The sequence below is a fragment of the Aethalodelphis obliquidens genome, unplaced genomic scaffold (genome assembly GCF_003676395.1).
Source record: "Aethalodelphis obliquidens isolate GAN/ISIS:26980383/991018 unplaced genomic scaffold, ASM367639v1 scaffold3, whole genome shotgun sequence".
Taxonomy (NCBI): Eukaryota; Metazoa; Chordata; class Mammalia; order Artiodactyla; family Delphinidae; genus Aethalodelphis; species Aethalodelphis obliquidens.
Genome location: NW_020837947.1, coordinates 66,062,666 through 66,078,609, shown reverse-complemented (window position 1 = coordinate 66,078,609; position 15,944 = coordinate 66,062,666). Strand labels below are relative to the sequence as shown.

Sequence of the window (15,944 nt, the reverse complement as noted above, 5' to 3'; positions counted from 1 at the left end):
TTATTCTCTGTTTAGAAATCCTAAACTATTTAATGCTTCCTTTTGCCACTCTTGCTTTAAAACTAGTAAATTATAATTTTTAAATAGCAAGAAAAGGAACACCGAAAAACAGAAATACATGAAACAGAAATACAATCATGCATATGAGCATGCAAGAGCAAGATCCTTTAGACAAGCTTTCCTATGTTTCCTAAAAAAACCTGTTTTTTACTATTAAATAACTACAGGTCCAAGAAATATTCTTGAATTCTCTTTTATTATCAAATACTAATTTAGCATCTCCTGTGTACAAAGTCAGTGCTCCTTTCCTGAATTTTATTTCAAATATTATCTTTGTATCCCCACAGGGATTTCCTATATTTCTTATAAACAAGAGATACCATGTATTTACAACTTACCTTAGGAGTGGATAAAAAAATTAATGACTGGGCTCAAAGAACCTTCAAGTTGGACCATGTGTGGCTAATTAGTGGAAATACTGCTGGTTGCAGATGTAAAAGCTCTGACCCACTGGCTGTGGGGACCAATGCGGAATAAGCGCCGTAACTTTGATCAATGGAGTCTAACCTAGTCCTCCCCTGAGGTCAAGGTGTCCTTTGGTGCTTTTTAATTCTCTTGTCATATTTTTTTCTAATTGGCACGAAGCTGGAGACCCTCCTAGTATATCATATTTGGAAATGAAAGGTGAAACAAATGAGAATTTTCCTTTTTTGTTTGTGGATGATAATGGTGATTTGACTTTGGGTGCATTTCTTTCAGTCAATTGATTGCTCTGGGAATTGATGTCACAGATCAATGGGTCATGTCCAATTTCATCAACAGCTGCCTGGGTTGAGTCTGGCCTCACCAAATGGGAACAAATAATAACAGTGACAGTCAAACCCAAAGTGCTCTTGCAAATCATGCCAGGCTGAAGGAGAAATAGCTCAAAAAGAAATTAAGCATTTTTAGACCACCAAGAGGGGGCTGTGCCTGGTCTGTAGGTTATGTGTTCTAGCAATATTCTATTAGGCTGAAACAGGCAGCTCAGGAAAATTTTCTTTTCCAGTAGAGAATGTGAGAACCTTAGAAACCTATATCAAATTTTCGTAAAGTGTTTTAATTCCGAGAGGTCAAATGATTTGCCCAACGCAGAGACCAGATCTCCTAACTCCCAGCCTTGTAGCATCTTACATTAGTCACATGTCAAGTACGCAATCTAACTGCCACCTTAGAGGAGTTGACAGCAAGGGTGTCCCTAGAACACAGCTCCAAGGCACATTTCTAAACCTGCTCTCTTCCATATAAAATACAGAAAGTGCATGAAGTTATTGACACTTCATAAGTATCATCTGCCTATTCTATTTTCATATATTTAATTTTAAAAAATGGATGATAATGAAAGGTAGACAGGTAAAGAGGTTAAATTTCCACTACCCCAGCACACTAGCCTCAAATACAAACTGACTGTCAGAATTAACTAGAGGTGAAAACACACGATGTATTAATATGTGTATCTGTGTAGTATAGGGTACATTGTCCAAGAAAGCCCTTGACATTTAATCCTAAAAGTCAGCTGCAAAGTAATTAATACCTTTAATGCATTTTACCAGAGCCAAAACATTAAAATCATACATTTAGGGCTTCCCTGGTGGCGCAGTGGTTGGGAGTCTGCCTGCCGTTGCAGGGGACACGGGTTCGTGCCCCGGTCCGGGAGGATCCCACGTGCCGCGGAGCGGCTGGGCCCGTGAGCCGTGGCCGCTGGGCCTGCGCGTCCGGAGCCTGTGCTCCGCGGCGGGAGAGGCCACAACAGTGAGTGGCCCGCGTACCGCCAAAAAAAAAAATCATACATTTATGAAAAGAACAACTCAGAAGCGTACATGGAATAACCCCTAATATTAGTTGCCTCAAGGAAAGGTAACCCAGTGACTGGAGAAGAGGTGAGATGGATACTTTTATATGGTTCACTGAACAGTGAATGTATTACCTATTCAAGAAAATAAATGTGTAAACTAGAATATAAACAATAAATGGAACCATATATCTGATTTTTTAAAGTCTTCAGCAGGTGAATCAATCTTATCACTTCACTCTTGAAGACTTTTAGCAAGTAGGTGAATATCTTTAAGACAGAGGCACACAGTGGGCAACTCTCCATAACCTCACAGTAATAATTGGAAGTTATTGATGAGGTAAGTAATATTAGCACTACACAGCTGTGGGAAAGACACCCACTGCCTCCTTCCAACCGGCCCGAAGGCTGAGCAAATATCTGCACACTAAAGGCTGAGAACCACTCCATAGACAAGTTTTTTTTTTTTTTTAAGTTCCTGCTTTAACTCTCACCGAAAGTTATGCTGAATCTATGGAGTCACTAGGAGACCCAAAACACACTCAGAGAAACAGAAGGGAACAGAAAGCCTAGAGAGAATAAATGTCTCAGGACAGAGAAAGATGCACACAGGGTGAGAGCTTCACCAGCCACTGCCTTTAAGGCTCGTCAATGGTGCCCGTATTCACCATGCCACCTTGTTCACACCTAGTGATATAAACTCCTATGGGCAGAAGTGGAAACCAAACACTTCGTGACTTGCTTTATTGCAGTATTTGCCTTATTGCAGTGGTCTGGAACCAAACCTGCAGTATCGCTGAGGTCAGCCTGTACACACTTTACCAAGGTATCTGATCACTCACCCCTAGTTCTTGAAATATTCCCTGCACTTGTTTTTTGAGTATTCTCTCCAAAAATGTTTACACTGCGGATCTTTGAGTGATGAATATTAATGTTTTTTATTAAACCCTCACATTTGAATAACAATTTAAATGGATATAAAATTTTAGGTCCAGTACCTTAAAAATACTGTTTCCTCACAGCCAGCATTGCTCTTCTGAAGAGTAAGGTCAATGATTCTTGTTCCTTTATACAAGGATTGACTGTTTAAAAACCTTTAGATTTTTCTCGTTATCCTTGATACTCCTAATTTCAGTATGTGTCTAGATGTGGGTACTTTCTTCTTTCCTGTTTGGCACTCTATGGCCCTCTCAATCTTCAAATTTTTTCTTCTTCTGACCTCATTTGTTACTTGAATGTTGGCACATCCTACTTCTGTCCCTCATCCCACTTACATCTGCATTTATTTTCTATTTATCCTTTTTTTTGCTGCCTTCTGGAAGAGTTTCTCAATCCAACTTTTCAACTCACTAATTCATGCATCAGCTGTATCCACTCTATTTTCATTCCATTTTATTACATTTATTTTAAATATTATATTTTTAATATTTCTACGTGGTTAGTTCTGATTCTTGTACCACACTGCCAAAATCTTCTTTTTCCTTTTAACGTTTATTGGCTTTATCTTAGATTGTTATGGTCTTATGTAATCCTGTTTATTTTCTTTTAAACCAGTGGTATCTCTTAGCTGCTACTTTGTTTTGGCTCGGGAACTCATTCACCTGGTGGTAAGGGTTCTGAGTGACAGAATGCACTGGGGAAGGGCTGAGGGCCAGCCCTCTAGGCAGCCCCAGCACTACAAAACCACAGTTCATTATTTCAGTTCGTTATCTACCAAGTAATCCTTCAGGTCAGGGCTTCTCCTGCAGATACTGGACACTGTGGGAGAAATGGCAATTTCCTCAAGTCACTTCATAGAGTCCAAAGCCTAGATTGTAACCCATCAGTACCACCAGTCTGAAGGGGGGAGGGATGAATAAATAATGCATAGCTAGTTAATCCTTACCTGTTTTTCCCAGATCTTCACCCCAAAGGAGTTTTTGTGCTGCCCTGATTTTGTCTGTGAGGACACCTGCAGCACTGTTCGCTGTACCATTACCTGCTGTGAGAAAGCAGGCAAAGGCAACTAGTTTTCTCCAATTAATCTGCTCCAACACATTCAGCCAGCCACGCATTCAGTCAGCCACACCCTAACCAAGAACCACTTCAAAAGAGCCCCCATGTCCTCTGGGAGTTTTACCTTTTTTTTTGTTTCAATTGTTATCTAAGCACGTTAAAAGAACATTCTAATCAAAATATAACAGAACTTTACATGGTTTTATTTATACATTACTGGTAAAGAAAGCAAACTTTATATAAAAAGTTTTATACAAATAGAAAAGTCCTTGGCTAGGTACAGCCATTTATGTGTGTGTATACACCCAAACATACACACACAAACACAAAGTATTTTACATCATTATAATTATACATATTTACAGATACACTATTTAAATTATTTTACAATTTACCAAATTGAGGACAGGCAATTAGAAAAGCAAATAAAAATGGATGAAACGAACTAAATAATGGTTAAGCTTAAAATTCTACAAAACTATTTTTAAAAATCTAGAAAGAAAGTCATTTCTTTGAAATATCAAAACTAAGGTTTCAATACTGTTTTGTTGTTGCTTTTATCTTAATAACAAGTTCTAACCTGTTTAAAAATAAATATCATGACCAATAACAGATAAGCAAATCAGACTGATGTCAGGAACAAGGTGAACATGCTGGCTTGAGATTAAGAGTCAGCAAGTTATGACAAATGCAGATTATTATCTGGTAATCAAATGTCATAAAACTGCCCTCTCCTTCCCCGTTAAAAACATGAAGAATTCCAAGCTTCTGTGTAGTTTGCAATATCAATTAAGACTCCAAGGAATTCAGCAACTTATCTGTAATGTAAGAAAATGCTAAAGTTATGATTCTATTTTTCTGATATGACCATCTCATAAAGTGTTGTTCTTTTAAATGAGTTCTCTTAGATAATAAATATTGGTGGTTAAAGAACTAGCTTTTTATAGACTCAGTTTGGTAACTTTATCCTTACACTCTGATTTTGATAAGAATGTAATGAGACTATAGTACCTGAAGGAAAAAAAAATCAGTTAAGAAACAAACTAGGGATTGGGATTGACATATATACACTAATATGTATAACACAGATAATAAGAACCTGCTGTATAAAAAATAAATAAATAAAATAAAATTTAAAAAAAACAAACTAGGAATGAAATAACTCACTATTTGTGCTATCATGCAAGCAAATAAAATCTCAAGTACCAAATCCATTAAAAGATTGTAGATTTGTAATGGAATTTGGAAATTTCAAACTAATAAGTGTCATTTCCAGATACAAGTTAGTTCGTTCATGAAGGGAACATTATCTTCAACAAGAGAATGGAAGTCATATTTTAAGATAACGTTCAAATAAAACAAAAAAGACCTCAGTTTAATTTTCTAAAGGCAGTGAAAAATTTACAGCATAGTGAATCTGAAAAAAAAGCAGGCCATTTTTGCATCGAACTATTTTTTAAAGGTTCTTTAGAGTAAGCTTTTTCTTCAAATTCCTCATTATGCAATCTTACATTCTGAATTATATAAACAGAATTTTAATGTCAGAGTACACTACTAAATATCTTTTGAAGATTTCATTAACAAACTAGTTGCTTTGAGAGGATACTGAAATTAACAGATTATCTAAAGACAGTAATTTACACTGGGTTTAGAAACAGATTTTTATAACTCAGAAGTATTCAGAACCCTTCACAATGAGATCAATGTCCAAATATGGTTCTTCTTCAGTTAGTTTTATTTAAAGTTGGGCATTCTGGATTCAAATAATTATGACTACAAATCAACTGAAAAATAGTGATATGTTAAATATCTTTACAATCTTCCTTACATAAAAGTCCAAAATATCTAAGCAATTGGCTCAGGTCTTATAGGAAATACCCGATAAACATTATTGCCTTAATAAACCCGTATAAGAATGGCTTAAAGAAACATGTCTGTGAACATTATTAATAATGTAACATGGTAAATCATGTCACCTCTTCAGATGACAATGGACTTCATGTTTATAAATGTATGTTTTGTATTTTAGCACTCCTAATTAAAAATGTAAAATATGTTAAATTACGACTGCACAGATTTCACTGGCTATGAAATATAATGCTATTCAAGAATGTTTTCTTGCCTTTTTTTTCTTTTTTTGGCTGAGCCATGCGGCACACAAGATCTTAGTTCCCCGACCAGGGACAGAACCCAGGCCCCTGGCAGTGGAAACACAGAGTCCTAACCGCTGGGCCACCAGGGAATTCCCTCAAGAATGTTTTGTTTTTCTTCATCGATAAAAATTTATCATCAATCATCAAATGGATTTCCCCCCACTTTAGACTCATCAACACTCAGAAGGCTAAGGAAAGATGCTGATCTGCACTGCAGCAGGTTTCACTGACCACGTCCCTGTGGATGAGGTGCCTTAGAAGCCTGCATGAGCAACCATTCTCCAACCTGTGACTGAAACAGGAACTCAGCTGGATGTCTCTCACCCACCACTCACATCTTCAATGACTAACAGGCCATTAACTGCACAGGTACAGTGTCAAACATTTACTTTACTAGCCTACTGTAGTGTAACCATTAACTACCTGCATTTTGACTTTTCAAAGAGCTTCATTAGCTGCTGGAATCTTTCTGAGACCTGAAAAATTTTAAATGAGGGTTAATTATAAACATCTCAATATATATTTTTTTATCTTTGATGAATATTTTCACAAACCATCTAAAGACAGAGTAAGTTACCCTTAATTATAAAGGTAAAGTAATAGTTAGAAAAACAAAATATCTTCATAATAAAGGTAATTGCTAGTTTAACTTTTCAATATCAAACTTTCTTAAACAGGCAAATATCATTCAAAATTGCTCAAGATCAAATAAGTAAATGGCAAAACAACAGAATAAAGAATTCGGATTGTTTCAGACTTCTTCCACGATCACCAAGTTTTTAACAGTCTTTTTTTTTTGGCTGCACCACGCAGCTTGTGGGATCTTAGTTCCTCGACCAGGGACTGAACTCAGGCTCTCGGCAGTGAAAGCATGGAGTCCTAACTACTGGAACACTGGGGAATTCTCCAAAGAGCCATACTTTTAAAGAAGTTGGCTAACAAATAGCTATATATCTTAAACACATTAAAAATCAAATCTAAATATTTGGAGTAGTAACATCTGTGAGACTATAGAGATGTAAAACTGGGGTAGTTACCTGATACGGATTTTTATTCAACTTGGCAGCTAACTGAGAAAATGTTTTCAACGATGGCCCTTTTTTCTGACACTCCAGTAGAATTTCCCGGTCATCATTTCTGAAGGGGGAAAAATGTTATTTAGCTTTTGTAGGTTCGAACAGAAAGGTAACAAAAATTCCATTGCCTTACTATCTACCAATAAGAGTGGATATTTTTATTAAAACCCATAAAAAAAGAACAAGTGTGTATACTAAAATACGGACAATGGTTATCTCTGAGAGATAAGATTATGTATGATTTTAATCTTTGACTTCATACGTATTTCCCAAATTTTCTAAAACAAATACTAATGTATGTTTCTAATGACAAAATAAAAGATTTTAAAAAATTCTACTTGTAGTGTGTATAGTACTTTAAAAATTAGGGCCCAAACGTGATCACAGACCTGATAAGTGAGAAGAACCAAAAAGTAACACAGAAGCCAGATCTTCTAATCCCCAGACCTCTGCTTCTTCTACATGGTCTGAACCAATGTGCGTTATTATAGTCTCTGAGATTTTACCATCTGCAGGTTACCCGAAATGAAGGCATAGAGGACTGAGGTCTTAAACAAAATTGATCACCAATTTCAACAAAATTCATTCTCTCTCATTATGCACTCTAGCCGGTCTAGAGATCATGCACCTCTGGTTCAATGGTTCCCAACTGCGGTCACCTTGACATCCGAAATGGGGTCTTTAAATCTGCATTTCTTAAAAATCTCACAAAGAAGTCAAAAGTACAACCTGTTTTTGAAGCTTCTAATTTCGGGGGGAAAACTCAAATTACAAACACCCACACTTTTTGTCCTATTCACTACCTGTCATTCCTCCTTTCTAAAATGTGCGTATACACACACATTACAAACGAAAGAATTTTTCTTTTTCATTGAAAAGTTAAAAACATAATGAAAAGTTCTGTCCACGGTGCTAGTACACATCGCTGGTTAAGAGCCACTGCTCTAGACTGTTCTACAGTACAGCTGGGTTGTATCCTAGAACGTATCTTCTACCAACTTTGGCCACTTTTGAAGTAAGTCATCATTTCCCTATTTTAAGATGGGACAAAACTATGATGACATGACAGAACAGATTGCTGGTATCTTAAGATTTCCTGGTGATTTAATAGTCTCATTAGATTCTTACCTTGTCCACGAAACTATAATTTCTCCCTTCTTTTTAATAACATTCTTTGCAGAAAGGCCTGTAAGAGAAGTGGCAGATGCTGCTGAGGCATCCTTAGTCCCTGGGCTTTCCTTTAATGACGAGGGATCTTTAGTTACTACAGGGGCCTTTTTCTTACTGGCTTTCTTTCGGTGAGCATCACCATTCTCACCAGAATCTTGGGTAATTTTCTTAGTCTTTTCCCTGCCGGTTAAGTCTGCTTCCTTTCTCTGTTTTTTCTGAGAAGGATTTAGATCAGAAAGATTTTTCCTCTTTTTGTGAGCATTATCCAAAGCCCCAGGCAACTCTGAACTACCAGAATTTGATGCCAGCTCTGATTTTAAATCAACCTTTTTCACTTCACCCGAACTGGGAAATGCCGAGGTTAAATCGATACAGGCTTCCTCAACAATGCATTCCAAAGGCCTGTTTGCCACTTGCACCTTTTCTTCCTTTGAGTTATCTTCATCTACACATATCACCTGACACCCCAAGTCTTCAACAGCCAAAGCAGGACAGTTACCTTCATTTTTACTGTCACTTGAAACATCTTGTGTCAAATCAATAAAAGCATCTACAGTATCAGGCTGCATATTGTCTAATACTGGAGCATTTTGATCCACACTGCTTCCAGAACATCCCAACTGCTCAATATTTAAAACTGTTACTTCTACGAATTCCCCCAACTTTTTGGTCTCGGTGACTGGATCTTTTGTGAGGTCTATATATGCGTTTGGAAGATGATCCTCGACAGAATGTGTAATTTCTTCCATTGGAGGCAATTCTTCAACGCTTTCAGGTACTTTTGGCTCCCATACTTGATGCAACTTGAAACATTCTTCAACTACTTCAGTACTATGAACCACTTTACCTGAAGCATCTTTAAGAAATTCATATATATCGGGAACCTCTGTTTGTATCGTACAGTCCTGTTCTTCATGAACTGATTTACTGCTATCAACATTTTTACTGGAAATTTTCAATTCCTCCACAGATTTAAAAACTCTGTACTGACATGAAATATATTTTTTCTCCACTGTTTCATCAGCTTCCTTTTCCACTCTTGGCAAAGATTCATCAGCCACCATATTCTGTTTATGACTAGGGGAGGTAGATGGTGCCGCACGGCGTATTTTCACAATGAAATGATCATTGGACTTTTCCATTATGACAGCGTGCATGGGTAGATTAGGGTGGTACTGAAAGCCTGGAGCAATAGACCGGCTTGTCCATGATGAAGAACAACTTGATTTACTGCTTGAATTATCAGACTCCAGGGCTAAATGAATGTCCTGTTCAGATGCATCCTCTTCCTCAAGTAAGGCATCTTCACTAAAATGGGCACTAATAACTTCTTCGGGCGTTGAATTAGACGAAACATCTGACTTTAAGAAACTGAGATGACCATCTGACTTCAGAGGTGATGGTACTGTTAAAGAGACTGCTAGATCTTCAAGAAGTATGGAGGAAACACAGGGCTTACTCTTTTCTGAACTACATACATTATCTTTACTTAAAGATATGTTAGTGGACACTTCAAACATACAACTTTCATCCAACACATCAGGATGAACTGGCAATGAAAGCCCTGAAGACAGAGACGGACCTTTCTCAGATGACAATAATGACCAATTATCATCACTAATCATCTTAGGACAGGGAGAAACCACTCCTGAAACGAGCTCTTCCGTTGTACAAACTGGTAGAGATTCACATTTAAGAGTCTCTAGCATCTGTTTCGCTGGTGTCTTTAACTCCCACTCACTTTTTTCGTTACAGTTAATACTGTTGTCCAAAAGATCAGAACCTTGCAACAAACTTTTAAATATTTCTCCCATCTGTGCATCACTCACTAAATTAAAAGTAAGGCTAGATGCTTGCTGCTCAGTAAGAATCTCAAAACTGCGTTCTGGCTTCAAAGCAGCGTGCTGGGATGCCTGTGAGTCCTCTATGGTACTGCCTTCCAGTTTTCCTGCCTTCGGGCAGTTTGGTTCCAAGGACGCCTCTTCAAATTGAGGGTTCTTAATATTACCAAAGCAAGTGTTAGTACTTTTTTTAATGTTGTGCTTTACTCTGTTAATACTGGAATTATTTTGCTCTTGATGTTTTTCCTCCGATTTTTTGCAACCTACTGAAGACTTAGAGTAACGAGAATCTTCTGATTTGGGGGGTTTCTCCTTCAACGTTTCTTTGCTGGAGCTGCCTACGTTCCCCTTCTGACAATTTGAATATTGTGCTTTCTCTTTATTTCTCTTTTCAAGTTTTCCTTCGTCACTGTCACTGCCAATGTTTATGGAGTCACAAAACTTTGCTAAGATTTTCTTAAGCGTGGTAAACAAGTGATCAAGTTGTTCATCTACAAATTTCCACAATTTTTTTTTCATATCTGGTAGCTGCTGTTCAAATAAACGATCCACGATGCCATTCTTTTTAACTTGCTTAAGTTTGGATTCTATAACATCACAGAGATTCTTCTGTAAAGTAGTCACTGACTTAGAGATTTTGGATAAGTCAAGGTGTTTAATTAGTGATGTAAAACTCAAAATTGCTGACTCAATAATTCTATGAAATTGTATTAATGAAAATTTTACCTTGAATTTCATATAATTTTTCCTTACATGTTTTCTTATCATTCGTAACATGTGCACAACCTCTCGGACAGAAGAGGGTGCAGCAATAATTGGCACTATTTTTTCCAGGCTGGAAGTGCCCACTAACCTATCTTTCTTCTCTGTTTTTGAAGATCTGCTAGATTCAGTTCGTCTTTTATTCCATTTGCTTTTGGTCTGATGGATTTTTATAGAAGATATCTTCCTATTGTCTTCATCCAAATGCACAGTGCTTTTCCTACTTCCTGGGTTAGTTCTTGTGTTCTGCACTTCAGCAGAAGCTCTTGGGTTGGTACTTTTGTCAAAACGTTTTTGTGGTTCAGATTTTTCACTGTCGCTTATAATTTCTCCTTCTTCTAATTCATCTAGAGATGAATTCTTGTGGGAGTCTGCTTCTGTAAATTTGTCAGATTTGCAAATTGGCTTTTGATTTTCCTTATTGAGATCAGACTGACTCTTGGAGGCAGAATGAGCTAAATTTGGTGGAAACACATCTGTGGAAGAAAAAAGCATATTATAGTCACATGACTACCGAGTCTTTGTCATTTAACATTTCCATACTAAATATAACAAAAAATTAAATGTTGAGGCAATTTATTATTTTAACAGCTTTTACACTATTTACACTATATTACTCTAACACGTACTCATGTCATGGTCTTTACTGGTCTCAGAAAGTGCCTGACAATAGTGATAGTATAGAGTTTGGTCATTTGGATAAACAGCAACCAACTGTTCAGGTTTCTTTACTTGATGTTAGCAGCATCACCTACTCTATGCCATTTGATGATGGCTTTTGGACAACAAAAATATACCTGAAAGCAAGCAAGGAGTATTTGAGACAATCTGTTCTACCATTCCCTTTTGTTGTATAATTAAGAATTACCTAAATCTAGACTAAAGGCTCAATGTACATTTCTAGGTAACAACAAAGGTCTGAATAATAATTATCAAATAAAAAGCACTAACAAAATAATGTCATTTGCAGCAACATGGATGGACCTAGAGATTGTCATACCGAGTGAAGTTAAGTCAGACACAGAAAGACAAATATCATATGATATCACTTATATGTGTACTCTAAAAAAAAGGGTACAAATGAACTTATTTACAAAACAGAAGTAGAGTCACAGATGTAGAAAACAAACTTATGGTTACCAGGGGATAGGGCAGGGAGGAATAAATTGGAAGGCTGGGATTGACATATACACACTACTATATATAAAATAGATAACAAATAAGAACCTGCTGTACAGCACAGGGAACTCTACTCAGTACTCTGTAATGGCCTATACAGGAAAAAAATCTAAAAAAAAAGAATGGATATATGTATATGTATAACTGATTCACTTTGCTGCACACCTAAAACTAACACAACACTGTAAATCGACTATATGCCAATAAAAATTTAAAAAGTAAATAAATATCAATAAATAAATTAAAAGCACTGATTCATCTTGCTGACATATGCTACACTCTCACAAAAATATAAGTTATAGGAGATAATATAAACTATTACCTTTATGACTGTTATTATATAATGGAACTTGAGATGGGCTTTCCAGTCTAAGAACTTTTGCTACAGGTCTCACGGGACTATTCAGAGGACTGATGGCTTCTGGAATAGGTCTCAGCTGATTAAGGTCAATGCTCAGAACCGAGTTCTCATCGTCGTGATATACTGAGTTTGCTTCACCAATTTCCATTCTGTGGTCCGTTAACTCAGTCTGCTGAAGTGAAGATTCTGGAGTCTCTTTAGGTAAGCAAGGCTCCAAGTGACAAGACTTACTCTCAACCAGTGGTGCATCTACAAGAGAAGGCTCAAGGTTTGGTTTACCATCTTCTGAAAGGACTGTTGGCAAAATGACAGCTTCTTCAATTGAAGGCTGCAAAATGCTTTCATTGGATTCGGTCACTTTGGTTGAAAAAGGCTCCTTCATTTCTGTATCTTCGGAAATACTACAAGAATTTAAGTCATCCTTTCTTTTGGTATCCAATTCCAAACCAAAGTTTTGAGAAACATTTGTTTGTACTGTGTCCATTACCACAGGAACTGCTGCCCTGGCACCATTAATGGTCTGTTCCATTTCTGTTGATGATGGAAACAAGGATTCTGTTTGTTGCATTTCCACAGATGCTGAGAAGGAAATCTCTGTGCCACAGATGGACATATCACAATGCACAGTATCCGCAACAGATTTAATGAACAAACTATTTTCTTCTTCTATTTTCCTTTCTGAAACACTGGTCCTGGGTTCAGATGCTGCTGTAAGAGCATCCTTTGGTTCCAATAACTCTGATTTGGTTTCCTCTGTGATCTGTTCACTGACAGAGGGAATACATGTCACAGTTTTAGCCTGCACCAAGGACTCCAAATCACATATGTCACTAGATTTGGGAGTATCGGTTATTTTATGCTGATCTTCCTGAGAAACAGGCTGCTTTTTAGCAGGAGAAAGAGTTAAGTTCAATTTTTCCATAAAGCTTAACTTTAAGTCTTTGTTTTGTGTTTCATTTGAACCATTCTCAGCTTTAACTGCTGGCTCTTTATCATCCACTCCTTCAGAAACATCATTATTAGAGACTTCACCGTTATCATTTTTTGGCTCATTCTGTCTCTTTAAATCTGTAGCGGTTTTCTTAGTCTCTCTGTTTGTCTTCTGCAGATGTTCTGCAGGTACTCTCTTTTCATTTCTCATATGCTTATTTTCTTCTTTGCCCTCTTGTTCTCTTTTCCGCTTATCTTCAGTTCTATGCCTTTCTACCCTTAAAGGTGCATTTTCCCATTGGTGCACAGCATCAACTTCCTTAGAGTCAACATGTTTGTGAGTTCTATTGGTTGAAAGAGAGGACGGACATCTTCCTTCTTGAAAACTATGATTACTCACAGCCCTGTCTCTTTTACAATCTTCCCGGCCTCTTCTCTCTTCTGGATGGTATTTACTTGAATTATGAGAAGATTTTGCTAGTTCCTTCTTGGAATAAGGAAGCAATGCTCGTTCAGATCTTTTCCAATGATCCTGGTCTTTTACTACTGACTTAGGTTTTTGATCAACTTTCCTTTCTTCTTTGTCTTGTGATTTAAGTTCTTTTCTATTTATATTTTGTGATCTTTCACTTTGTCTTTCGAGTTTTTTGTCACTTTGAGATTCTAGTCGAGTGTGTGACCTGTCTCTAGAGCTTTCTTTCTCCCAAGAAGAGCTACTGCGTTCATTTTTATAATCCAAATCTGTGTTACTTTTAAACTTTGAATTTTTGCTTTCAGCCTTTGGTTCACCTTTACTATATTTCTCAGGATGTCCTTGTAGCCTCTGACTGGCCTCTATGTTCCTCGGTTCACCATCACCACAGCTAGTGTTCAAGTCTTTTCGTATTCTGTCAGTCCCTCTGCAGTACTGGCTATGTCTACTATCTTTCCTTCCTCTTCTGTGATCCTCACTGGAACTACCCTCACCAACCTGATAATGGGAACGTGACCAAATGCCATTGGTGGAGTGTTTTTCAACAGATGTAGGCAAATGTGAAGCGCCCTTTTTTTCAGAATGTGATTTTCCTTCCTTTTCGAGGTATGGCAGTGAAGTGCTATGATGTACATCTTTAGAAATATCACTTTTCACTCTGTGATCAGTCTTTGAACAATCATCCAAATGGAGAGATCTGGATTTAAGACCTTTTGTTTTAACTATATCTGGTGTCCTTGAAGTTTTATGAGCATTTCGAAGATGTGGAAACTCAGACAATCTATTGAGAAATAGAAATTAACACCAAAAAAACAAAGTTAATTCCTTTTTAATAACCCAAGGTTTAATCACATGTGATACACTTTAAAACTGGGGGGCCCACATACTGGCAAAACTAATTTTACTTTGTATAAAAGAATGAGTAGTAAGAATTTACCAGCTTCCAACTAAATGAGCCAGTTTTTTAAAACAAGGAACTCTCTTTCATTTGCTTTGCTCAAAGCCTTGGAGGACCTCTCAGTTCTATCCCAGCATTTGCCAATGTCTTTCAGATTTCCTTCACTACAGGTGCACAACTCTCAAACTAACCACAAATTCACTTCTTTTAGAATGAGTGACATTATTTTCTTGCCTTCACTCTAGCCCAACTGAAACATAAGGGAAAGTGAAATCTTGCTGGAGAACAGAGACGATCAAACTACAACTCTATGTAGCTCCCTATCCTAGTTTTCTGTTTTACCTACAACCCCACAGTAAAAGCCAAAGCGTCAATAGCCATCTTAAAGTGTTACATACTGTGCAAAAAGAAAAAGGAATAGAGAATTGTGATCCTTTCCTAGAGGAATGGTATGTATTTATTGTTTAAAATAACTCCTAAGGTTTTCAGAAAACTGGCAGTTTTCCTAAAAATAAAATGTAAATAGCTCATTTTAGCTTTTTGTAATAATATACCCATCTTCCTGAACTTTTATAACTTCCCTGAATTTCCATAAATCTATGCCTAATCAGTACTAAATGTGTAGAGAACATCGTCTCAGGAATAAGGGAAGATTTTTATAAAACAAGAGGACACAGGATACATACAACTTAAGGCAATGTGTAGACCTTATGTGGATCTTGTTACGGGCTGAACTGCATCTCCTCAAAATTTAATCCCCAGTACCTCAAACTAGTGACCTTATTTGGAGACAGAGTCTTTGGAGATAATCAAGTTAAACTGAGGTCATTAGGGTGGACCCTTATCCAATATGACTAGTGTCCTTATAAAAAAGGGAAATTTGGACAGAGATATGTACAAAGGAAAGACTTTATGAAGAGACACAGAAGAAGGCAACCAGCTACAAGCCAAGGAGAGGCCTGGAACAGACCCATCACACAGCCCGCAGAAGGCATCAATCATACTGACACCTTGATCTTGGACTTCTGGCCTCCAGAACTGTGAGAAAATAAATTTCTGTTATTTAGGCCACCCAGTTTGTGGCACTCTGTTATGGCAGTCCTAGTAAACTAATAAATAAACTCAAAAAAATAAACATGAGGAAATACCTTTGAGACAACTCGGAAAATGTGAACACAAAAAGCATTAACCATAAAAAAAAAAAACTGACTGAATTTCACTAAAATTTAGAACTTTTATTCCTCACAAGACAATAAAGAGAGTGACAGATAAGTCA

The 15,944-nt window shown here is 37.1% G+C and overlaps 1 protein-coding gene across 8 annotated transcripts in view; it reads right to left on the bottom strand.

Annotated features, from left to right (window-relative positions):
* CASP8AP2 (caspase 8 associated protein 2) overlaps positions 1-15,944 on the bottom strand; it is a 47,388-nt gene that overhangs the window by 3,240 nt on the left and 28,204 nt on the right. For 3 of the 8 annotated variants that reach the window (XR_003429464.1, XR_003429470.1, XR_003429469.1), the window contains exons 7-11: positions 12,330-14,551; positions 8,184-11,304; positions 7,017-7,116; positions 6,403-6,455; positions 3,717-3,812 (exon numbers count right to left, since the gene is read on the bottom strand). Coding sequence is in view for 4 of the 8 variants with exons in the window: in XM_027090385.1 (XP_026946186.1) it covers positions 3,806-3,812; positions 6,403-6,455; positions 7,017-7,116; positions 8,184-11,304; positions 12,330-14,551 (5,503 nt within the window). In the remaining 4 variants the exon portion in view is untranslated. Of the gene's footprint in view, positions 1-1,749; positions 3,813-4,008; positions 6,456-7,016; positions 7,117-8,183; positions 11,305-12,329; positions 14,552-15,944 lie in introns of those variants that run through there. The other 5 variants (XR_003429473.1, XM_027090385.1, XM_027090402.1 and 2 more) reach the window with 5 other exon arrangements.